Here is a 22119-nt window from a genome sequence, read left to right as displayed (position 1 = left end):
ATTTTTTTATTTTTTTGGCAGGTTGAAAAAGGCCTAAATTTTAACTCTGTCTCCCTCTCCCACCGAGTTGAATTCCTATTTTTAGGTTTAACATATATTCAACTGACGAGTTTAACAGTCAGGCATCGATGGGCTTGGCTGCTGACAAGCAATGATTAGCAACCCCTGCTGTTGGATTTTAACCTGCAGTTTCCCTATTGAAGCCCCACAGACATCGCTCTTCGACTAATCTCGGCACTCGTTTGTTTAAATTTCGACATTCAAGTGCATCTTTGGGATCGTGAGAGTGTGCAGAGCTTACCAGTGCTCTGCAAAAATCTCAGGAAAAATCTGCTTTGTAAATTATATGTCACTATTAGCTTTTTAAAAACTTTCAGGCACCATTACCAGTAACACAGCTCACTGGAGACAATGATGCAGTATATAAACAATATCAAGTTCTAAATGATGTTTGGTGCCGGGGAATAAACATCCGCCTTCTGCAAAGCATGAGATTACAGGCCCAGACCTTACACCGCTCATTAATTACTTTGTTGGAGAGGTTGTGTGTGTGACGAGGACAAAATGATTTAATTTTGGTGAAGATCCCGATCCGGATACTAGAACTACAAAAGTGATTCTTCACCACTGAGAGATGAGGCCAAAAACATTATATAACACAATATCTCAAAAAGTTGGAGACTGATTCGAAAGAAATTTGGTGGACAGGTTGGGTTTGTGACGAGGAAGAAATATTTCAATTATGGTGAAGATCTGGATCTGGATCAGAGAATTTATAAAGTGATTCTTCACATCCGACTAAAAATATTAAATGACACGATATCTCAAAAAGTTATGGCTGGATTCAGTCCAAACTTGATGGGCAGTTTGGGTGTGTGACAAAGACTCATTATTTCGATTTTGATGAAGATCCTCATGCGATGATTTAAAAAAAAAAATATTTTCTAAGTGATTCTTCACCATTGAGAGATGCGACCAAAAACGATAGATAGCATTATATTTGAAAACTTCCTGGATGAGTTGGTTAGGTGACAAGAACAAGCTGATTCGATTTTGGTTCAGGTCTGGATCTAGATCTGGCCTATCAGTGGGATACAAAATGTAAACTGTTTAGCCTGGCGGAGGTGTGTGCCTTTCTCTGCTGAGTGCCTACTAGTTGTAACTGCAATTCAAGCTTTAGACAGAAACTTTCCCCCAATAGTGGTCCCACTTAGTTTTATCACTGTTTTGGTCCCAAGGATATCATTATTATTCATCAATATTTATCATTTGCTGAGGCCTGTGCTAATTTTAGTTGCTAATATTATTATTGAAATGACCTTGATGACCCCCATACGCTTCTGCCAAAGCTGTGCTCAGGGTGGCTGCACCCTTCTCCCCCACTCCCCACACCCCACCACTCCTCGCTATGCTTATGCTTGGAGAGTTTCAGATACTTCTGTCAGAAAATGTAAAAGTGTAAGATTGAGCTGCAGTTGAGGTCCAATTATATTTCTGTGTAATGAGCTGTAATACAATGAACATTTAACCAAGATGCTTTATCTTTTTGTACTGTTCATGAGGATTGTTTGGTGGTACCCAAAAACGTTTGCAACATTCTAGAAACGTTTCAATATGTTGTTATGACTTTGCAAACCAAATAGCAATGTCTAGTAATGTTGCAGAAACATTGCTGCTGTCATATGCACATGGAGCGGGGTTGGGATGGGGAGGGGGAAAAATATTTGGGGCGCGAGGGAAGGAAGGCATTGGGAGATGAAGGGTCGGCGGATGGGGGTTACTGTATGACTGGCAAAATTACAGGACCCTGATTTTGAAGTCTGGTTCTCTTGTATTTCCTCATTCCCATGTTTATTTTTTATTTTACTGTTTATTAACTTTACCATGTATATTCTGAACCCAATATTGCCTTGCTTTGCATTTCTGTTTATTTTTGGATTTCTGAGTTTCACAGCTATGTGCATTGTTCGTCTTGGTTTTGTTATAGATTCCGAGAAACAAGGCTTCATTTGGTGATGTCCTTTGCAGCCGTAGTTTATCTGATTTTAATGTGCTTCACTCGATAGGCTAAGCCATCCATGATTCCTCTGCTCAGTCTAAAGGACGAGTCCAAGTATGGGACATGGCTTGAAGGGGAACGCCTCCAGTCTGGAATCGTTACACACCTTGGTCTCAATTGCCACATTCAGTTTGGTGTGTTTAACAGCAAATTCAGGTAAAGGATTGTTGCACTACTCATAATGTAATGCACAAACAGATTAAAGGAGCAAACATGCGATGTGATGCAAACATACCACTTCAACCGTATAATCCTAAAGCTATCAATTTGTCAGATAAGTATTTGGTGGTCTACTTTATCTGTGATCGGGCTTATGGATCAGCCGTTTGGAGAGGTTCTGGGCTGAAAGGATCGAAACCTTGATGAAAAACGGTGCCCAGCTGATGATCTGGACAGTTGGGAAATCAGTCAATTGCTTATAAGTTAAGGTTGTAACTTCAAATATAATAGCTTTTTTAAAGTACTGATCAGGTGTGTGTGTGTGTGTTTTATGTCTGGCTTCCTTTTTGGGACTAGTGTGCAGTAATACTCGTTACCCACACTTCTAGTAATGTTACCTGGATCCATATAAGCTACACCTGACTGTGTAAGAAAGTGTGCTTAAGTTTGATTTGAGGTCTTAGAGAACAGGATAGGTTGATAATGGACAAAGACCACCTTGAATATCTTCATTATCATTACAACTGAAAGCCCAGAAAATATTTTTAGCTTTTGATGAATGAATATTTCACCTCTCCAAATATGATCCACATACCTGTGTGTCGGAAGAAAGCCCCAATCCATTTTCATAAAGTTTGACTTTTTTTTAAAGAGGTGAATTTTGCTGGAGTCCTTATTATCTCTGCCACAGAAGGTGAAGGACGTTATGTTTTCATCCCCCTCTGTTTGTTTGTTTGTTTGTCTGTGTGCATGATATCTCAAAAAGTTGTGGATGGACGAAACTTGGTTGACAGGTTGGGGGTCTGTCAGCTCTCGTGACCTGAGGTTATCTTCAAAGGATTTGTGTTCATTCTTAAGGCCAGCTAGCCATTTGTACCCTTGAGAATACGAGGGTATGCTTTTGCCATAAGCGGCCACCTCTTGTTTGCATATTTCTTTGGAGATGGCATCGTCTCTGCTTCAAAGTTTTATGAAACCTCACTGCTTAATTCCAGTAATATCTATAACTTTCTGATGTAGTTTACTCTTGGATTACGATCTGAAATTATGTACAGTGTCAGAGTAATGGCATATAACAAGCACATTATGTAAGTTTATAACGGGCCTAACTGTTGGCTCACCGGTGCCAAGGAATATATTCCCTGTTCTTTTATTTTCTTGAATGCCTCCCCTCACCCCTTCCACCCTCCCCTTCATCCTCTGTCTTGTTGTGTTCTATTCCCATTGTATTGTTATTTTTCATACAAGACAGGTGCATGAGGGAATAATATATTAGCATCACTGAATGCAGCAGTTTATTTATTTTTTGTACCTCTAATTACCTTTTTCATTGTTGACCCCGAAAGGGCTGAGTATGCGCCTCTAGTGGTGGTCTCCTCTGGCCAAGAAATTACGGACCGTACCTCTCTCGGCCACGTTTTACTTCAGCTTGGAGGTCATTTACTGAGTCATTGGGATGACCAGGTCACTCACTTTGTTACTCCATCACTCAAAGTCACGGTGAAGGTACCTGCATTGTAATATTCATGCACTGTAAATTTGTATACTTTTGGTGTCACACTCAATGACTTCACAGGTTTGTAAACAACTTGTGATGATCTCTTGCCATGAAGTCGAACATTTGTGCTCCCAGTGCAGTGCTTCCTCATGAAAGACTAAATACTTGGATTCTGAGTTGTGCTTGTCAATGTCACCAATCTTATAACTATTCTATACCAAGCAGCAAATAACATGATCATCCGTCACCTCTCCTACAGACCATATGTGCTTTGATTACCCAGCGACCTGTGGTACAAGCAGAATACTTCACAGAGTACTTATCTGCTGTGAAAGTCAGAAAACCACCGCCTTCCCTGAGCACGTAACAATTGCACTCTTTCAATCTGGCACTATTGTTATTTATTTCTTTTTACCATCACCCCTACTCTGTCTCTGTCTCTGTCTCTGTCTGTCTCTGTCTCTGTCTGTCTCTGTCTGTCTCTGTCTCTGTCTCTGTCTCTGTGTCTGTCTCTGTCTCTCTCTCTCACACACACATTTTTTTTTTGGTCATTTTCTGTTCCTAACAATTCCAACATGCACTGAAAAATTCCTGTAATTCTAAAAAAGAAACTGAAGTGTGACTTTGGTTTTCCTGTTTTTTTTTGATATGTATCAAATACAAACCCATCATTAATTGCTCGTAAATCATCAATGAATCTGAAAATGCTTCCACACCTTCGCGCAGTTGTAGGTTTATTCCTGAACATGTTCTGTGCCCAATCAGACTCGTACATGTGCAGGAACAAATTTGCAAAGAAAGGGCCCGGATCTGAACCCATTGGTATTCCCACTGTCTGCTGGAGTATCTTGTTGCCAAATGTAAAGAAACTTGTTTAAAGGAGAAATCCAACACTTTCTTTCAGTTTACTTTTTGTAAAACGACATAAATATTAATTTTCCTTTGTAGACCAGTTCGTTATTTTTTTTTTTTTTTTGAAAGGCTTGAATGTATATTTTATTACCTCCTGCAAATGCTTTATCTTCTGCTCTGTCCAATGCAGCTGTGAACTTGTCATGTTGATTGTTTGTGTATAATGTGGAAAAATCATAACCTGCGTCAGAGTGGTGACCTGTCCAAGACTGTACTCCTTGCCAATGAAAATGCCTTGGCAGCCCTATGTGCCTTTACAGCACGAAAGGAATGGTATTATTAATGTGGAAAAATCACAAGTTGATAGACATTTAGCCTTACCCTTGTTACCGAAGGTGGAAGGAGGTTATATTTTCACCCCTGTCTGTCTGTTTGTTTGTCTGTTTTTGTGCAGGATATCTCAAAAAGTTGTGGATGGATTTGGATGAAATGGAGAAGGCAGAGGGTGCAAGTCTAGAAATGAGACAGAAGAATACAGTGATAGGTCCATGAACTCAGCTTCATTGTAAGAGATTTGAATTATATTGAAAGCTTTTGTTTCCATGGCATCAACCTGAGCAAGATGTGAGACAGGGGATCCAACCTATCGGGGAGAGCAGTACTCCATCGAGCTGTGGATGAAAGCCTTGTCGGTGGACAGGAGCTAAGGTGTGCCAAGCAAGGACTTCCCATGACCGAGGATGCCCAGTCGGTGTCTTGCTTTGGAGGTCAATTTTGAAATCTGGCTGGCCCAAGAGAGATCATGGCTGAGAGTGAGACCAAAGAGTTTGAGTGAGTGAACCTCTTCGAGAGGGTTGTTGAGAAAGTACAGTAGCTAGAAGGGTTTGCGGTACGGTCCTTTCAGAGAGAGGTAGTGAGTGTGATTTGTCAGGATTGAAAGAAATGTTCCAAGTGTTTGACCAGTTGGTGATTTTTGTCAAGGTTTGAGAGGGAAGAGGCTGCTCTCTGTCTGAGGGATGATGGATTTCACGGCAGAGAGTGGAGTCATCAGCAAAAACATAATGAAGATTTTCCAGCGTTAGTGAGATCATTGATGAAGATTAGTAATTATATGGGGCCTAGAACCCTGCCTCGTGGTAGTCCAGCCTTTACAGGGAGGAGAAGAAAGGGTTCCGTTGAGAGCCACACGTTGGCTACAAGAGTGGAGGAAGTCGGTAATCCAAGAGTGGAGTTGGCCTTGGATTCCATAGGCAGAGAGTCTGGAGAGTAGGGCAGGATGCTAGACTATCGAAAGCTTGAGATATGTCTAGAGAGACGGCCCTGTTCTCATCTCTGTTATTGAGGGACACCATCCATTATTGGGAGAGTATAAGCAGCATGTCCAATGTCGTGACCAGGTCTGCATCCAAATGAATGATCTGTGAGGAGACTGTTGGAGAAAAGGGATGATTTTATGTCAACTGTGATGATGCATTCCATGACCTCGCTGATGATTGGAAGTGAGTTAATTGGTCTGTAATTACGGGGATCTGTTTTCGCACCTTTTCATTCAATGCTGTGATGGCTGATTTCCAAGCAGATTGAAGACGTCTTGTGTTAAAGGGCAAAAAGAGGAAGTGTAAGAGTGGTTTTTATAGTCTTGCAGCGTAGTCTGATATTTCAGATCATTTGTTCAAATTTGCATAAAAGCACCAAAATTGGTACACATGTAGAATAATGTATTCCGAATAATTCTAGATATGGAGCCAACCGAGATTGTGCCTTGGTCAGCTTCGGCGACCATTTTCCAAAATGGCTGCCATTCCACTTTAGCGAAATTGGCTATATGCTCTTATTTTCTTGTTGTATTGGTGGTAGATATAAGGAAAGTGTAAAATTCAGTAAATTGACCATGAAAAGGCGTATTCACATATTATGAGCCAGTATTTTCGGTAAAAAAGCCATTTGATTTGTAAATTGCTGCTCTCCTGAAACTTTTTGCTGAAAAGTACCCATTATTGCCTGGAGAACAAGAGTCATATGATATTCATCACATTCAATGGGTTTGGAATCAACAAAAATTGCATTATGATTACATACTTTACTCTATTTTGAAAAGGGAACTGATAATCGTGATAATGACAAACTCAGAAAATGTAGTCAAATTATTGCACACTTCACTTTGAAGCGGCTACGGTTTACTGTCTACTACCATTCTACCAGGAAACATGGTACACACATACATCAGTCCAATACAATATGAGTTTCTGAGCTCAAGTGTACTGGCTCTGGATCAAGAAGTCAACACTTTTACAAGCAATGAGACTTTGCATTTGCACATTCTAAGCTCGGCCGATATCTCAGCCTGTGTCTACTGGCATTCTCCTTCACAAGCACACAGTCCAGTGCATTGCAGATTAGCCTTCTTGCATTTGCAGCAGTTTCTACAGCCTTTTTGCAGACGCAAAAATCTTGCAAAAAAAAAATAAAAAGCCGCAAAAAAAAAAAAAAAAAATTGCAAAATCTCCAGTGGCTCCATCTCCAGAATTGTTCAGAATACATTAGTCAACATATGTACCAATTTTGGTGCTTTTATGAAAAGTCGAACAATTGGTTTGCTATGCTGCAGTACTATTAGGACATGTGAGCTGATGCAGTCCGTTCCAGTTGCAGAGTCAGAGTCGAGTGTTTCCAGAAAATTTCCAAATTTTCAGGTGCAAAAGACACAATTCAGGAGCAGTTAGGTATGACTGGAAAGGGTGGTAGAGAGGGAGGGGTTAGGGACACAATATTTTGAAGCAAACGTAGAATTGAGGTATTCGCCCTTCTCACGAGCAGAGTCGGCTGTCGTGCCATTTGAAGTAAGGGAAGGGATAGAAGGGGAACCTACACCAGAGACAGACTTGGCAAGGCATCACCAGATTTTAGAGGAGGGAGACAAGTTTGAAAGTTCATTCTTGAGATTGGACAGATGTTATTTTCTGGCTCTCCTGAGGGTAGACCCACACTTGTTGTGGGCTTTGAGGAATGATCTGAGGTTGCCTTTGGTTGGATTTGCCTTTCAAGAGGAGAATGCAGGTTGTTTAAAAGCCTCAGCTTCACCACGGGATTCTGCTTACCAAGAGCGGGAGGATGAGAAAGATAACTGAAGGTGAGATGGGATGAATCTGTACATAGGAGAGTGCAGGTTTCTGTGGAAAAATTCCCAGGCTGAATTAATATTAGCGGCAGTGGATATTGGAGACGAGTCCTGAGGTGTGACAGTTGCTTGCGGTCCCTGCGAGTTTGCTTGAGTGAACTGTCAGACTCGCCAGCGCAGAGGCTGTTCTCTGAGAATGGCCAGAGGGATGTTGACCTTCATTAGCACAGCAGATGAGCCAATTGGGACAGAGGACAAGCAAGATATATTTGCGGGGAAGTTGGGCATCACCAAATCTAGGAGGGAAGATTTGCCATTGGGAGAAATCCGCATTGGGATGTTCACAGATTGAGTCAGACCGCTGGAGTCACAGAAGTCCTTTGCAGAAGTGCCATGGCTGTTGATAGTGGTACCAACACCCAGACAATTAGCTTGGTGACAATTTAAGTCATCACATATGAGGAAGAGAGAATTGGGATGAGTGATTAAAAGTTGGTCCATGTTGTCTGAGAGAGAGTTGGAGATGGAGTCATCGCTGTTGGGAGGGTGGTACAGCACCCAGCCAAACATGATGTGAGAACTGAGGGGGATTCACAGCCAGAGGTAAGGGAAGTCGTCCCTTCAGGTTAGCTCAAGTTGCAGGTGGTGAAGTGTTGGCAATGTCCGGTGTGAAAGAGGGAGGCTGTAGATTAAAAAAAAAAATTGTCAGGGCTAATACATGGTAAAATATTTCTGCAGCTTCCAGAGAAGCATGATAAATAATGCCAACAAACAAAATCGTTATTAATCACAATTGTCCTACAGCTCAGCTGTGAAATAATAAATGCAATTCCTAATGTGCTGTGTTATTGATATGGAATAACAGAACAAACAGCCACCCTTGGAGATTCTGAGGTGAATTGTGTCCTCTTTTTCATTTTTATTTCTATTTTCTTTGTGAAGAGGAGGTGAGTTATAAGTGGCACCATAGCCAAATTCCTGGCCTGAAATATTATGTTGGAGTGGTAACCCAACCAGGATTGTAGCCTAGCAACTGCTTTGGCAGCACCAATGCTCTGCATAGGGCATGGTACACGATGATGATCATTATTTATATTTTTTAAAATTATGGGAACGAGGCTCATGGAAGAGGAAGGAAGAACCGACAGTGGGACAAACGTCAAGGGAATGAACAAACAGGAAAGGAGGAGAGGGAGGAGGGGAGGAAACACTGAAACTGGCAAGTAAGATTGTTAGGTTAGGAAAGGTTAATGGGGATAATAAAGGTCATGTGTCAGAATTGGGGATGACAAGAGATGTTGGTGTACTGCTTACTTTCCATGGAGGGACGCATGAGACAGGACAGCCTCTGGAAGGTGGTTCCATCAACCATATAACCAAGGAATAAAAGAGTTGAGAAGTGCAGTCAGATTGGGGTTCTTCTCTCTCATTTCCTCCTTATTCCCTGTTTTGTTGTTTTTTTTCGTTTTTTTTCATCAGTTATTCTCCTTTTTACTGCTCATTTGCATAACCCTTTTCTCATTCCCTTGTATTTCACCTTTTTATTTTGAAGCTTTTCCCGTCTGTCTACTCAAGAGGACGATGATCGTTGTGACTTTGCCTGTGCTATTTTGGTTTTTCCCATTCAGTTTTTCTCCACAAGAGGAAGAACCGAGTCTCCCCCAGGGCACACTCCAACTCACACCCCGACCCGAACGCACTTCTCTCTTCTCTGGAAAAATATTTTTCTTTCTTAATGCAAGACAGGTAAGCATTCCTCGCACTTTCATGAGCCCCAATCTTGTGTATAAAGATTTTTTTTCCTCCCTCTTACTCTTTTTGTGTCTTGTTGAACAAGGGTACAACTATTTATTTTGTACAAGCAAATTCCACCTGTCGCTTCATTGATGGGAATACTGAGGGAGGGGGGGGGAGAGGGAGGGGGGAGAGGGAGGGGGGAGAGGGAGGAGGGAGAGATTGGGGTGAGAGTGAGGAGTGAGGAGTGTGAAGTGGTGAAGGGGAGCGAGGAGGGGTGGGGGAGCGAGGAGGGGTGGGGGAGTGAGGAGGGTTGGGGGAAGGGAAGGCAGACGTGCAGTGGAGTGTTAATTACGATTCATACTGCCTCATCAAAATGCTTCTGCAAAGAATACCAGTAACAAGGAAACAAAATGATGTCTGAAATCCATTTTGTAGCAGTAATACTGTCACGAATCTGGAAACCATGCCCACTCAACTTTCAGGTCCCAAAGTTAGTTATCCCGGTAAGTACGTGTGTCGTCAGGACCCCGTCCTTTTGTTTAGTGGGAGGATTAAATGTGTGCGTTGTGATGGCTAGTTATGTTATTACATCTCATCTTACATCTATCATCCCATCTGCATGACCCAACCAGCCCATCATGCTCCATCACGGCCCGTTAGCTGCTCGTACCTTGATTTGCCGACAGGGGGGGCATCATGGTTCCGGTCCTCGGGCCCAACAAACGATAGTTTTTGTACGGTGGGCCTTTCAGGGCAGACCCTCTTGCTCTGCGCGAGCGAGGCGACGAGGAGAATATGGGGTCTCCTTGCAAGGGCCACTGCTTCGCCCCGGTAGGGTGTGGCTGTAGGCCAATGAGGGACGGACAGCGAAATGATTCTCACCAAGGCCCCTCCCCGTGGTGGGAGGAGATATATCTCGGAGGGTGGTTGGCGTTGGCGCTTGGAGAGCTGGTTCGCGGTGGTGGAGCGGAAGAGTTTGGGTCACGGTGGCTGCACGGAAAAGAGGTTTTGTCGGCACGTGCACGGACAGGAGTCTGAAAAGGAGTGGTTGTCGGGACGTGCACGGAGAGGAGCCGACCAAGAGTCGTGTTTTGCTCTGAGTCGGGTGGTGCGAGGAAGGAAGGAGTCGTGGTCGGTACATGCTCGGAGAGGAATTTGGGAGCTCCGACGATTCGCCACGCAAGTTCCGTCACGAGCCTCTCACGAACTCCTGGACCATGCCCCGACGACCATTAGCTACGTGAGGTGCCGCATTACCGAGCACGCTTCCCTGCAACGACAGGTACCCATGAACTGACCCCGAGCTCATCTCTCATCGGCTGGAGGGTCCAATAAAGAACTCTGGGTTTCTTTTCTTTCTGTGTGTGTGTGTGTCTGAGTGTCTGGGCCCGTCTTATAAGTAGAACTGAATAAGTGTTTTTGATCCTTGTAAATATTCCTTGCATATTCGTGTTAAGTCTTGCCTTTGTCTTTTACTGTTGATAAATTTATCAGCAATGTTCCCAGTCAGTTTCTGTCCTTTCTTACATTGGTCCAGCATGGTTCGTATCTGAGTTTAGACGGGGTTTCGTCCCCGGTAATTGGTACATCGTAGTCGGAACGTCCTGGGCAGGCCTGCTCGACTGCATCCGAGCCGGAGTTGGTCGGTGGAAGTTGATACTCCACTGTAGCTGGTAGAGTGATCCGGTTCGGCCAGACGTTCCGAGGGCGTGAATCCCACGGAAGCCAAGACTGCGTGGTTACTTAGGTATATTGGATTGAGACAATTAACCCTACGCCACGTCGTCGAGATATTGGCGTTTCACGGTCGATTAATCGACCCGCCGGCTCGCGGAGCTATCCGAGCGACGGCCTATAATTCCGGGGAGTCTGGTGGAAGACGACATAAACTTCCCCACCTAGCGGTCATTCTCGCCACCGACTCCCGGCCCACAACAATACTATCGATGCCGCCCAGAAACATCCATTGCCAAGCTGTCCTGAGCCAAACACCTCCCGGACGCGTCCTGAGGCGTAAGCGCCTCACGGATGCGTCCTGAGGCGTAAGCCCCTCCCGGACGCCCCAGGAGGCGTAAGCGCCTCCCGGACGCCCCCGTACCGGAAACACCGCCCAGAGGGGGAGACCCCCAGCAATGCTACTTTGCAACACATGGAGGTGGAATTTGGAGGGAGCGATGTTCAATAATGAATTGATTGATTGATTGCGTAATTAAAATAAATAAATAATAATCGTAAGATACTTTTCTTAATCGATTGGTGAATGGCATACCTAAACCATCACCGTTTCATCCGAATCTGTAACTTTTAGAAAATCAATGAATTGATTGAAAAAGTAATTAATCATTTAATTGATCCATCCAATAAATCAAGGATATCCTTTATAGCCAAATGACTTGGTCACTGTTGTGTCCAAATATCTGCTTCCTAGCCCAAAAGGTGCCTGAGATACTGGCAAGATGAGAAAGAAAATAAATAAGTACTTAATAAATCCATTATAATCAAGTAATTAAACAATTGATTGATTGATCAAAAAATTAAAAAATACAGTTTTTGCCAAAGCACTTGTTCACCAAGAAAATTAAACAGAGTGAAAACGAAGTACGCTCTTCCAGCACAGGTCATCGGGCCTTCCCTCAGTGATGACATTGTAAAGCACCTGGAGATGGAATAGGGAGGGACATTGTACAAAAGCAAAGTGCAGGTGAAGAAAAGGAGTCCATTGTGTATTGCAAAGGCCCAAACATTTGAAGTACAATAATTGAACTGAATAAACTACACCCTGAATTGATCATTAATACGAGGGCAATATCAAGCGCTTCGGTTATGGTCTTGCCATGCCAAGCTACTTGCAACATTTCAAATGTTATTTTGCTGAGTAGTAATATCAACCTTCCTCACTTGGTGACAGTAATGTACCTGTACTGTTGTCTGTTATAGCCAAGGAGCATTGCAAGCGAGTTTTCACCTCCTGACATGTGTAATTATAATGAATTCATGTTATGCTGGAAAATTTTTAATGGGACATCCATCCTCTGTCAGGTCAGGTTCGATCTGTGACCTGCTACAGGTACCATGTAAACCTGTACTAACCTGTTCCATGGTCGGGTTGTCGGCGACTAAACCGTCTCCCCCACCAGGTTTTCTGGTGAGGAGGGTGTTTGGATATGGACACCCAGCAGGATTAAAAACAAGACCTGTCAAAGGGCGGAGGAGCTCCTTGTGAGCCAACGGCCATCCATATCTAGTGCCCAACTGTGTCTGCGGACGTCCTCCTGCAGTTGGGTCACTTCTTATTAGGAGGTTGGTGGCAGGATTTGCACTCCGGCCACCGTAAAACCCTTCATTCCGCAAAACGCAAAAAAATCTGAAAACCCACTCCGTGGGAGTACCTCCTGTGCAGCTTCCCTTCGCAGGGCAGCTCACCGGATGACGGGATTGGGGCAAAGCCTTCGGGACCCCCAATCTTTGATAGGAGGGAAACCACGGGGTAACATCCCTGGGTCAGATTGCGGGAGAGTGTGTCGGAGTGGTGCTGAGGTGTCGTCCACCAGACGGCGGTCTCCTTGGGTTAACCTGAGGCGGTCCCTTCGGGTGGGTGCCTGGAATGTCCTATCCCTAAGAGAGGATGATCACCTGTCTCTGTTATCTTCTGAGCTCAAGCGTTTGGACATCGGGATTGCAGCTCTCTCTGAGGTTCGGAGACCGGATTGCGGCGAGATAATGGTGGGTGGTTACACCTACTATTGGTCTGGTCGCTCTGATGGTTACCATACCCAAGGAGTTGCTGTAGCTGTGTCCAATAAGCTGACCCCAATGATAATTGAGGTAACACCGGTCAACGAGCGTATTATGAGATTAAGGATTCGTCACTCCTTAGGTGTCATTTCCCTGGTCTCTGTTTATGCTCCGACTGAGGCGAGTGATCTCACCGTGAAGGATGCATTCTACGCCACACTCGAGTCTGTGGTTGATCAGTGCCCCAGACGAGATACACTTCTAGTCTTGGGGGATTTCAATACATCGACTGGAACTGATAGGGACGGTTATGAGGTGTGTGTTGGTTCCCATGGGTCAGGAACTATGAACCAGAATGGCACCAAGTTCCTTGACTTTGCAAGAAGTCATGGACTTAGGGTGGCTGGTTCATGGTTTCAGTGCCCACAAGCTCATCGCTCGATTTGGTATTCCAACGCTGGCGGTGTGGCAAAGGAGATTGACCATGTCCTCATTGACGGTCGTTGGAGGATGATCCAGAACTGCAGGGTCTACCGGAGTGCTCAGTTCCTCAATACTGACCACAGGCTTGTTGTAACAACTCTAAAGCTGCACCTTAAATCCTGGAGAATGGTACCATCCCAGCCGAGGCTGGATGTTGCCAAGCTCAGGGATGAGAGAGTAGCTGAGGAGTTTGCGAACAGGCTGAGTGGACACTTGGGGGGTCTGGGTGCTTTGGGGGGTCCTGAAGAGTTGTGGAGCGCCTTCAAGACCACCGTCCTTGATGTTGCCGGTGGATGCCTTGGAGCTCACCGCAGGGCAACGAAGAATTTTGTCTCTCAAGGGACACTGGATACCATTGACCAGAGTCGCAGGGCCAGGCTGAATGGCAGAGCTGAGCTGTTCAGGGAGCTGAGGCGTAAACCTGTACGTGCACTGAGGGTGGACAAGGAGGCCTATGTGCGAGGAATCTGTGAGGGGGTAGAGCATCACCTGTGGACAGGTGATTCTCGTCCCGCTTACAGGGGAATTCGCGCATTACGTTCATCCAAGCCCATCCCTCGGAGCACTACAGTTCGAGCAGAGAGTGGTAGGCTCTTGACAGAGGAGTCTGAAGTGAAGGCCCGCTGGGCCGGTTACTTTGAGCGGTTGTACCAGGCTGATCCCCCAACTGTTGAGTTGGACGTCAAGGGTGTTACAATCCCTGTTGCTGACCCTCGAATCAACTGTGGTCCACCTACGCTTGTGGAAACATGGGCTGCGGTGAACCAGTTGAAACGGGGCAAAGCTCCAGGGATCTGTGGCATCCATGCCGAACTTCTCAAGGCTGGTGGAAATGCTGCACTCGTGTCGTTGCATGCAGTTTTGTGCTCTGCCTGGAACACAGGCATCATCCCAACTGACTGGAAGAGGGGCCTTGTTGTCCCTCTCTGGAAAGGGAAGGGTGATCGCCAAGACTGCAACAACTACCGAGGGGTGACGCTGCTCTCAGTGCCGGGCAAGGTCTTTGCTCGGATAATTCTTGATAGGGTTCGCCACCATCTGCTTGAGCACCAGCGTCCAGAGCAGTCAGGCTTTACACCAAAGAGGTCAACGATTGACCGTATCCTTGCACTTCGTGTCCTCACCGAACGCAGACGAGAGTTTCGGCAGGGGCTGCTTGCAGCCTATGTTGATCTCTGTAAAGCGTTCGATTCAGTGAATCGGGATGTCCTCTGGAGGATTCTTGGTCTTCGTGGGGTGCCACCAAAACTGATCGATCTGATGTCTGAACTCTACTCTGGTACTGAGAGTGCTGTGAAGTGTGGTGGTACCATCTCTGACTTATTTCCAGTTGTTACTGGAGTTCGTCAGGGATGTGTACTTGCCCCCACACTTTTCAGCACTTGTATGGACTGGATTCTAGGGAGGATGTCGGAGAGATCAAGTTGCGGTGCGTCATTTGGGAATGTCAAGATCTCGGACCTTGACTTTGCAGATGATGCAGTCATCTTTGCGGAGACTTTAGACATCCTCTTGGGGGCCCTCGAGGTGCTGAATGAGGAGTCGGAGCCGTTGGGATTACGGGTTTCTTGGGTCAAAACTAAGATCCAGGCTTTCGGTGACATCTTGGATGCTGCTGTCCTGTCTGTGTCTGTTTTTGGTGAGGATGTTGCGGTCATGGAGAGATTCACTTACCTTGGCAGTGATATTCATGTCTCTGCTGGCTGCGAGTCAGAGGTCAATAGACGTCTGGGTCGGGCCTGGGGAGTCATGGATTCACTGGATCATGGGGTGTGGCGCTGCCGGTACCTGTGCGGGAGGACGAAAGTCCGAGTCTTCAGGTCCTTGGTACTTCCAGTCTTGCTCTATGGGTGCGAGACTTGGACTCTGACCAAGGATCTGAGACGGAGACTTAATTCCTTTGGTACCAGGTCTCTTCGGAGAATCCTTGGCTATCGCTGGTCGGATTTTGTGTCCAACGAGCGGTTGTTGAGAGAGACTCGGATGAGATTTGTTACCTACATAGTCCGTGAGCGTCAGTTGCGGCTGTATGGACATGTGGCTCATTTTCCTGACTCTGATCCTGCTCACCAGATTCTCTCAGCGAGGGAGTCTCATGAGTGGAGGAGGCCAGTGGGTCGACCACGTGCCTCATGGTTGCAACAGGTTGACCATCATCTCAAGGAGATGGGGATGGGCCTGGCATCTGCCTGGGGGATGGCCAGACGGAGGCCCCTGGAGTACCGGCGGAAAGTGGACGCAGCGACGTGCTGTTCTGGCACATGCTCCCATACCTGACCTGACCTGACATCCATCAGCTTATAATTGAGGCTTTAGGGGGGGATTTTCCTTTGTGCGAATGAAGTGTTCTTGAGGACGCTGAAGATGCACACAAGGGTGCCAGCCCAGAGGGGAGAGCAGTACTCCATCAATCTGTGGATGAAGGTTTTGTAGGTGGTGGATAAGAGTTCAGGTGTGCCAAGGAAGGACTTTACATGACGGAGGATGCCTCGTCACTGAATTGCTTTTGAGGCCAACTTTGAAATGTGGTTTGATCAAGAAAGATCATGTCTGATAGTGAGACCCAGGAGTTTTATTGACTGAACTTCTTCAAGAGGATTGTTAAGAAAGTAGATCGGAGGGTTTGTTTGCCTCATGGTTCTTTCGGAGAGAGTGAGTTTGTGAGATTTGTTAGGGTTGAATGATTTATTCCAAGTGTTTGACCAGCTTGTGATTTCTATCAATGTCTGAAGAAAGGGAAGAGGCTGCAACAGTGCTTTCAGAAAGTATTCACACCACTTGACTTTTTCACATTTTGTTGTGGTGCAGCCTGAATTTAAAATGAGACTTTATTTTTGTCAACTGATATACACATAATACCCCATAATGTTCAAAGTAGAATTTAATTTGTATATATATATATATATATTTTAAACAAATTAATCAAAAATGAAAAACTGAAATGTCTTGGGTCAATAAGTATTCAACCCCTTTGCTATTACACTGCAAATTGAGCTCAGGAACATCCAATTTCCCTTGATCATCCTTGAGATGACTCAACAGCTTGATTGGAGTCCACCTGTGGCCAACTCAATTGATTGGACATGATTTGGAAAGAAACACCTTTCTGTATAGGCTCCTAGAGTTGGCAGTGCATGTTAGAGCAGAAACTCTACCATGAAGTCCAAAGAGCTGTCTGTACAATTCTGAGATAGAATTGTGAGGAGGCATAGATCTGTGGAAGGATATAACACAATTTCCAGTGTTGAAAGTTCCCAAGAGAACAGTGAGCTCCATCATTAGGAAATGGAAAGAATATGGAACTATCCAGACTCTTCCGAGAGCTGGCCGTCCGACCAAACTGGGCAAGAAGGACCTTGGTTACGGAGGTGACCAAGAACCCATTGACCACTCTGACAGAACTACAGAGGTCCTTGGCTGAGTTTGGAGAACGTGCCAGATGGACAACAGTCTCTGCTGCACTTTACAAATCTAGGCTTTATGGGAGAGTGGCCAGATGGAAGCCACGCCTGAGAAAAAGGTACATGACGGCATGCCTGGAGTTTGCAAAAAGGCATGTGAAAGGTTGAGATCATGAGGTAAAAGATTCTGTTGTCTGATGAGATGAAAATTGAACTCTTTGGCTTGAATGCAAAGCGCTATGTTTGGCGGAAACTGAGCACAATTTGTCGCCCATCTAACACCATCCTGACCATGAAGCATGGTGGTGGCAGCATCGTGCTGTCGAGTAGCTTTTCAGTGGCAAGGACTGGGAGACTTGTAAGAATAGAGGAGCCAAACAATGAATGGAGCCAAATACAGGCAAATCCTTGTGGAGAACCTGCTTCAGAGTGCAAAAGACCTTCGACTGTGGCGAAGATTTATGTTCCAACAGGACAATGGCCCCAAGCTGTTGGATAGGACACCGGCAGGACAATGGCTAATGTTGCCATTGATGCAGTGTTGCTATAGATCAGAGCAGGAGTTTAGATTTTGGCACTGGTACTGGCAAACTATTTTGTATTCATGTTGAAAGGTACCATGGGATTTTATCATTCACAAGTGAATGCTAATGGAAGAAGTAGCCAGATTAACATTCACTGCCGCCAAAAACATAAGGATGCCAGTTTATGGTTTGGCCACCTCTGGGCTCTTTGGTCAACCCATGTTTCAGTCCTGTATAGGAAAGAACAGAGGGTGACATGAACAATTTCCTTGTGTGGTTTTGTTGTGTTCCAGCACAAGCGATTGGCAGTGCCAATATGTCTTGCCGGTGGGACTGCGCATCTAAAAGATCCATCTACTCTTGATGGAGAGCTAACCGAAGACATTTGCTTAGTGGAACCTGAAAAACAGGTTGACACGAAGATCGATGCAATACTCTTAATGCTGAGACGGTGAGAGTGCACTATTTTTGACGATGCTTTGCCTGCTCACATCCATACTAATGTGTGTGTGTCTCCTCCAAATCTCCAAAACCATAAAACCTAGCAGCCTGAAACTTTGCATGTATATTAAGAGAACTTCAAGGAAGTGCATGAGTGAACATTGGGTGCTTGGGTTAATTAAAACACCCCTTTTAAGATAATTAACGGCCTTATTTAATTATATCCTTTATCAGGCGCATCATCGGCCACCTCACTCTGGGGACTTAAGGCGTATCCTGGGTTACCTGGCTGTGATCTGAAACCGCCATGTTTTTGGCCTGCTCAACCATGCCTTGATTTTGAAATGGATCGCAACAATTTATTGTGTTGATGATGCCCCTTTAATGAAGCGCATTTATTACGCTTTTCGTGTACACTGTTTAGAAACCCTCACCTGGCCTTGCATGTCGACAGGAGGTATTACGCAAGATGTCTTCACCCGATACTGCTCGATGATGGATGGTCATTGCCTCCTCAGTGCACATATTATGTTCAACTTATCCCTGACATGTCCTTTATACAGATGTAAATCTGTCCTTCTCGAAACATGTTCCATGCTCTCCCACCCACTCTCCCTTCCACAAAACAGTATGTTTGCCTGTTTAGACGCCTGCACATATTACATACGCAAAAATCAATTCCCTTACCTTTCTTCGTCTTCATATATGCATTTATGGGAAACTGCTTTCCCACTTAGGAACCATCTTATTGATATATATATATATATATATATATATATATATATATATATATATATATATATATATATATATATATATATATATATATATATATATATATATATATATATACAGATGTTTGGTACTAAAGAACTTCAATATGGATACAAACAAACACGACATAATAGTGACCGAAGCTTTTCGTGCTGCACTCTTCAGGGTAAAAATCGCAGCAAGTGAAGGCGTGTGCTTTATACGCAGGTCTCAATAAGGTAGACACTGATTGGTTCAACCGTAATGACGTCACGGTTAATCCGAACACCCATTGGTCGGCTCATCATCTTCAGAGATGAGCCAAGATGAATCATCTTCAGAAATGAATCATATATATATATATATATATATATATATATATATATATATATATATATATATATATATATATATATATATATATATATATATATGGTATATATATACCATCACGACATATTAACCTTTTATTTATAATTTTTTCATATAATTTTGCCCAATGTTTAAAACAAAAAAAAAAATTGTTTTAAATATGTCATATGCTTGTACATAGATCACATGGAAAACAAAGAATTTTGAAGACTTAGGCCTACTTTTTAAATATAGTGATCAATGTTTGTGAAGGAGCTCGCATCTACATTAATTATCTGCTTCTATTTTTCCTGATTTGTAACAAATGGACAGTTCTATACATCAGTAGTCATATTATTTTGATTGGATGAATTGCGTTCATGCTTCATTTGCAGATGGGTTTTCCAACCCACCAAAATATTGGAATCTACTAAATATCAGGTGAAATATGCCTGGCAGATGGGTTCTCCACAACACTGTGCATATCTGTGCTTATGATAACTGCGACAACCTTTTCCTTTCGACAGTTTGGGTTGATGTCTTCTGCCTTGCAGACTTTCCCTGCGGCTCATCCTTGAGGCTGAAATTGGCCTTGCCGTAGTTTTCTGCTCGACTAAATTTTACTGCAATGCACGGGCTCCAGTTCCTCCCGGTGGGTGAAGAAAACAAAATGATGCAATACATGTTTGTTGTTGGATTGACTTGGTTTTTATATTTCTGTTTAGTTAGCGTCTTGCTCTCTGCTACATTGTTTGTACAACCACAACTCCATTTATGCCAAACGACACTTTCACATCAGCATCTCTTTCAGCCAGGGGCGTATCTACGGAAAATAGTGCCTATGGCAAGCATTGAAATTGTGCCCCTGTCCAAACATCTGACACCCATATTTTAGATAACTTTATACCATAATATCAGCTCAAAAATACAACCCAAGCTCGTTAATCTTTTAATTAACAAATTATGGCACTACATGAAAATTACAACTGCACCTTTCTTGCTTTCACCGATGCAAACTGGTCTATGATGTGCAAAGTCAGTTTTTAGGTCATCTTGTTAGAGATGACCTAATAAAACCAGTCTCAATGTCCGTCCGTCCGTCCCCATTTTTTTCTTCCGATTTTCTTGATATTTGGTATGTGGGTAGATGTCAATGAAGGATGCACGACGGTATGACCTTTGACCCGATTGAAGGTCAAGGTCACTCCAAAGTTGCGAAATCGTCCATTTTCAAAATCTATCTCCTCCGCCGTTTATGATCCGATCTTCGAAATTCCTTTGGATTCTGATAACATGGAACAATATCTAAATTTAGTCAGGCCGGTGTTTTGAAATTCATCCTGGTTATCGAGTCGTGTGTCTTCAAAGTTGGAAAAATCGTCGATGTGATATGGTCAAAAAAAAATTCGCCCGATCTTGATGAAACTTGGTATGTAGGTCGGGGTCGATGAGTGATGCACGATGGTATGACTTTTGACACGATTGAAGGTCAAGGCCACGCCAAAGTTGTAAAATCGTCCATTTTCAAAATCTATCTCCTCAGCCGTTTGTGATCCGATCTTCGAAATTTCTTTGGATTCTGATAATATGGAACAATATCTAAATTTCTTCGGGCCGGTTTTTTTAAAATCTATTTTGGTTATCGAGTCACGTGTCTTCAAAGTTGGAAAAATCATCGATGTGATACGGTCAAAAAAATTTCGCCCGATCTTGATGAAACTTGGTATGCAGGTAGCGGTCGATGAGTAATGCATGACGGTATGACTTTAGACCTGATTGAAGGTCAATGTCTTGGTCACCGATGCTGTAAACTTGTGAAAGCACTCATTGTCAAAATGTCATCTGCCATTTATAACTCAGAAATGCGGTTTGATTTCTGAGATCCGGTTTCTATCCTTTTGAAGACACATTGATCATAAATGTTCCAAATCAACCATTTTCAAAATCTATCTGCGGAAAACTCAGAAATGTAGTTTGATTTCTGAGGTTTTCTATCCTTTTTACTCCCGGAATTTCGTCTGTACTTTGAACCAAAAGACAAGACAACATCGAAGCCATTCCAAGCCGATCAGAGATCCACATCAACAGAGCTTCAGAGATGACCGTCACCCCCAACCGGGGGTAATTGTTTCAGTTTCTTCTCTTTCTACACTCAGCAGAGCAAGATCACAGAGTCTGCCTTGACCCATGGATGTTCTCAAATACGAAAGTATTAGTTTTAACTTGCTGAATGATCTCTCACAGCTGGTGATGGAAACTGCAATGGTTGGCATTATCTGAATAGCAATGCGAAGATCCGGGAAGACGCTCTCATCTCCATACTGAACAATAAATTCAAGAAGTTCTTCAGGTCTTGATATTTTCATATTGGCCCGACTTGATAGAAACATTCTGCAATCCAAAGTTTATTCATACAACTGGTGTCCATCAACATCAGAACTGTAAAATTCGCCCACATTTTCGCACTTCTTCTTTATGTCGTTACTGTCGGCGCCGTGACACAGTCCCTCGACATCGAGAAGGAACCCAAACTTGGCGTCTGTGTCATGCAAACGAGCGAACCTTTCGTCCATTTCTCTGTGAAGACGGTCGAGTGTTCCCTTCATGACTCTTTCCATTTCCTCCTTGGCTGTTAACCCAGCATCTCTCGAGTTCTCATCAGCCATTCGTTTCTTTGTCTCTGACGTCTTTCAACTTCAATATTCCATTCTTGACAGAGACAGAGTCCTGCTCAGTGGCACCCAGGGCATGTGGCATGCCTGCTATACCTTCGGTATGCCACTGCTTTCAGCTTCCTTAACAGACATTGAATTGTTGCTGAGCAACTTTCAATACATTAACTGTAATAATCAAAATAAAGACTGATTACTGCACCGTAGTCCCAATAAGGAACACACACACGCCACACGCCACAGACACACACACACACGCCACACACACACACACGCGACACACACACACACGCCACACACGCCACACACGCCACACACGCCACACACGCCACACGC

The 22119-nt window shown here is 44.1% G+C and overlaps 1 protein-coding gene across 7 annotated transcripts in view; it reads left to right on the top strand.

The window, feature by feature from the left end:
* The window catches only part of NBN (nibrin), a 70441-nt gene that overhangs the window by 15180 nt on the left and 33142 nt on the right, over positions 1-22119 (top strand). For 5 of the 7 annotated variants that reach the window (XM_085847459.1, XM_085847458.1, XM_085847455.1 and 2 more), the window contains exons 4-9: positions 2067-2215; positions 3565-3724; positions 3976-4079; positions 9315-9432; positions 17860-18017; positions 19666-19763. In XM_085847459.1, the coding sequence (XP_085703585.1) occupies positions 2067-2215; positions 3565-3724; positions 3976-4079; positions 9315-9432; positions 17860-18017; positions 19666-19763 (787 nt within the window). The remainder of the gene's footprint in view (positions 1-2066; positions 2216-3564; positions 3725-3975; positions 4080-9314; positions 9433-17859; positions 18018-19665; positions 19764-22119) is intronic. The other 2 variants (XM_085847460.1, XM_085847461.1) reach the window with 1 other exon arrangement.

The sequence above is a fragment of the Eptatretus burgeri genome, chromosome 11, assembly GCF_056783735.1.
Source record: "Eptatretus burgeri isolate ZD-2024b chromosome 11, Ebu_testis_v1, whole genome shotgun sequence".
NCBI classification, from domain to species: domain Eukaryota; kingdom Metazoa; phylum Chordata; class Myxini; order Myxiniformes; family Myxinidae; genus Eptatretus; species Eptatretus burgeri.
This window is presented reverse-complemented; position numbering and strand designations above follow the sequence as displayed.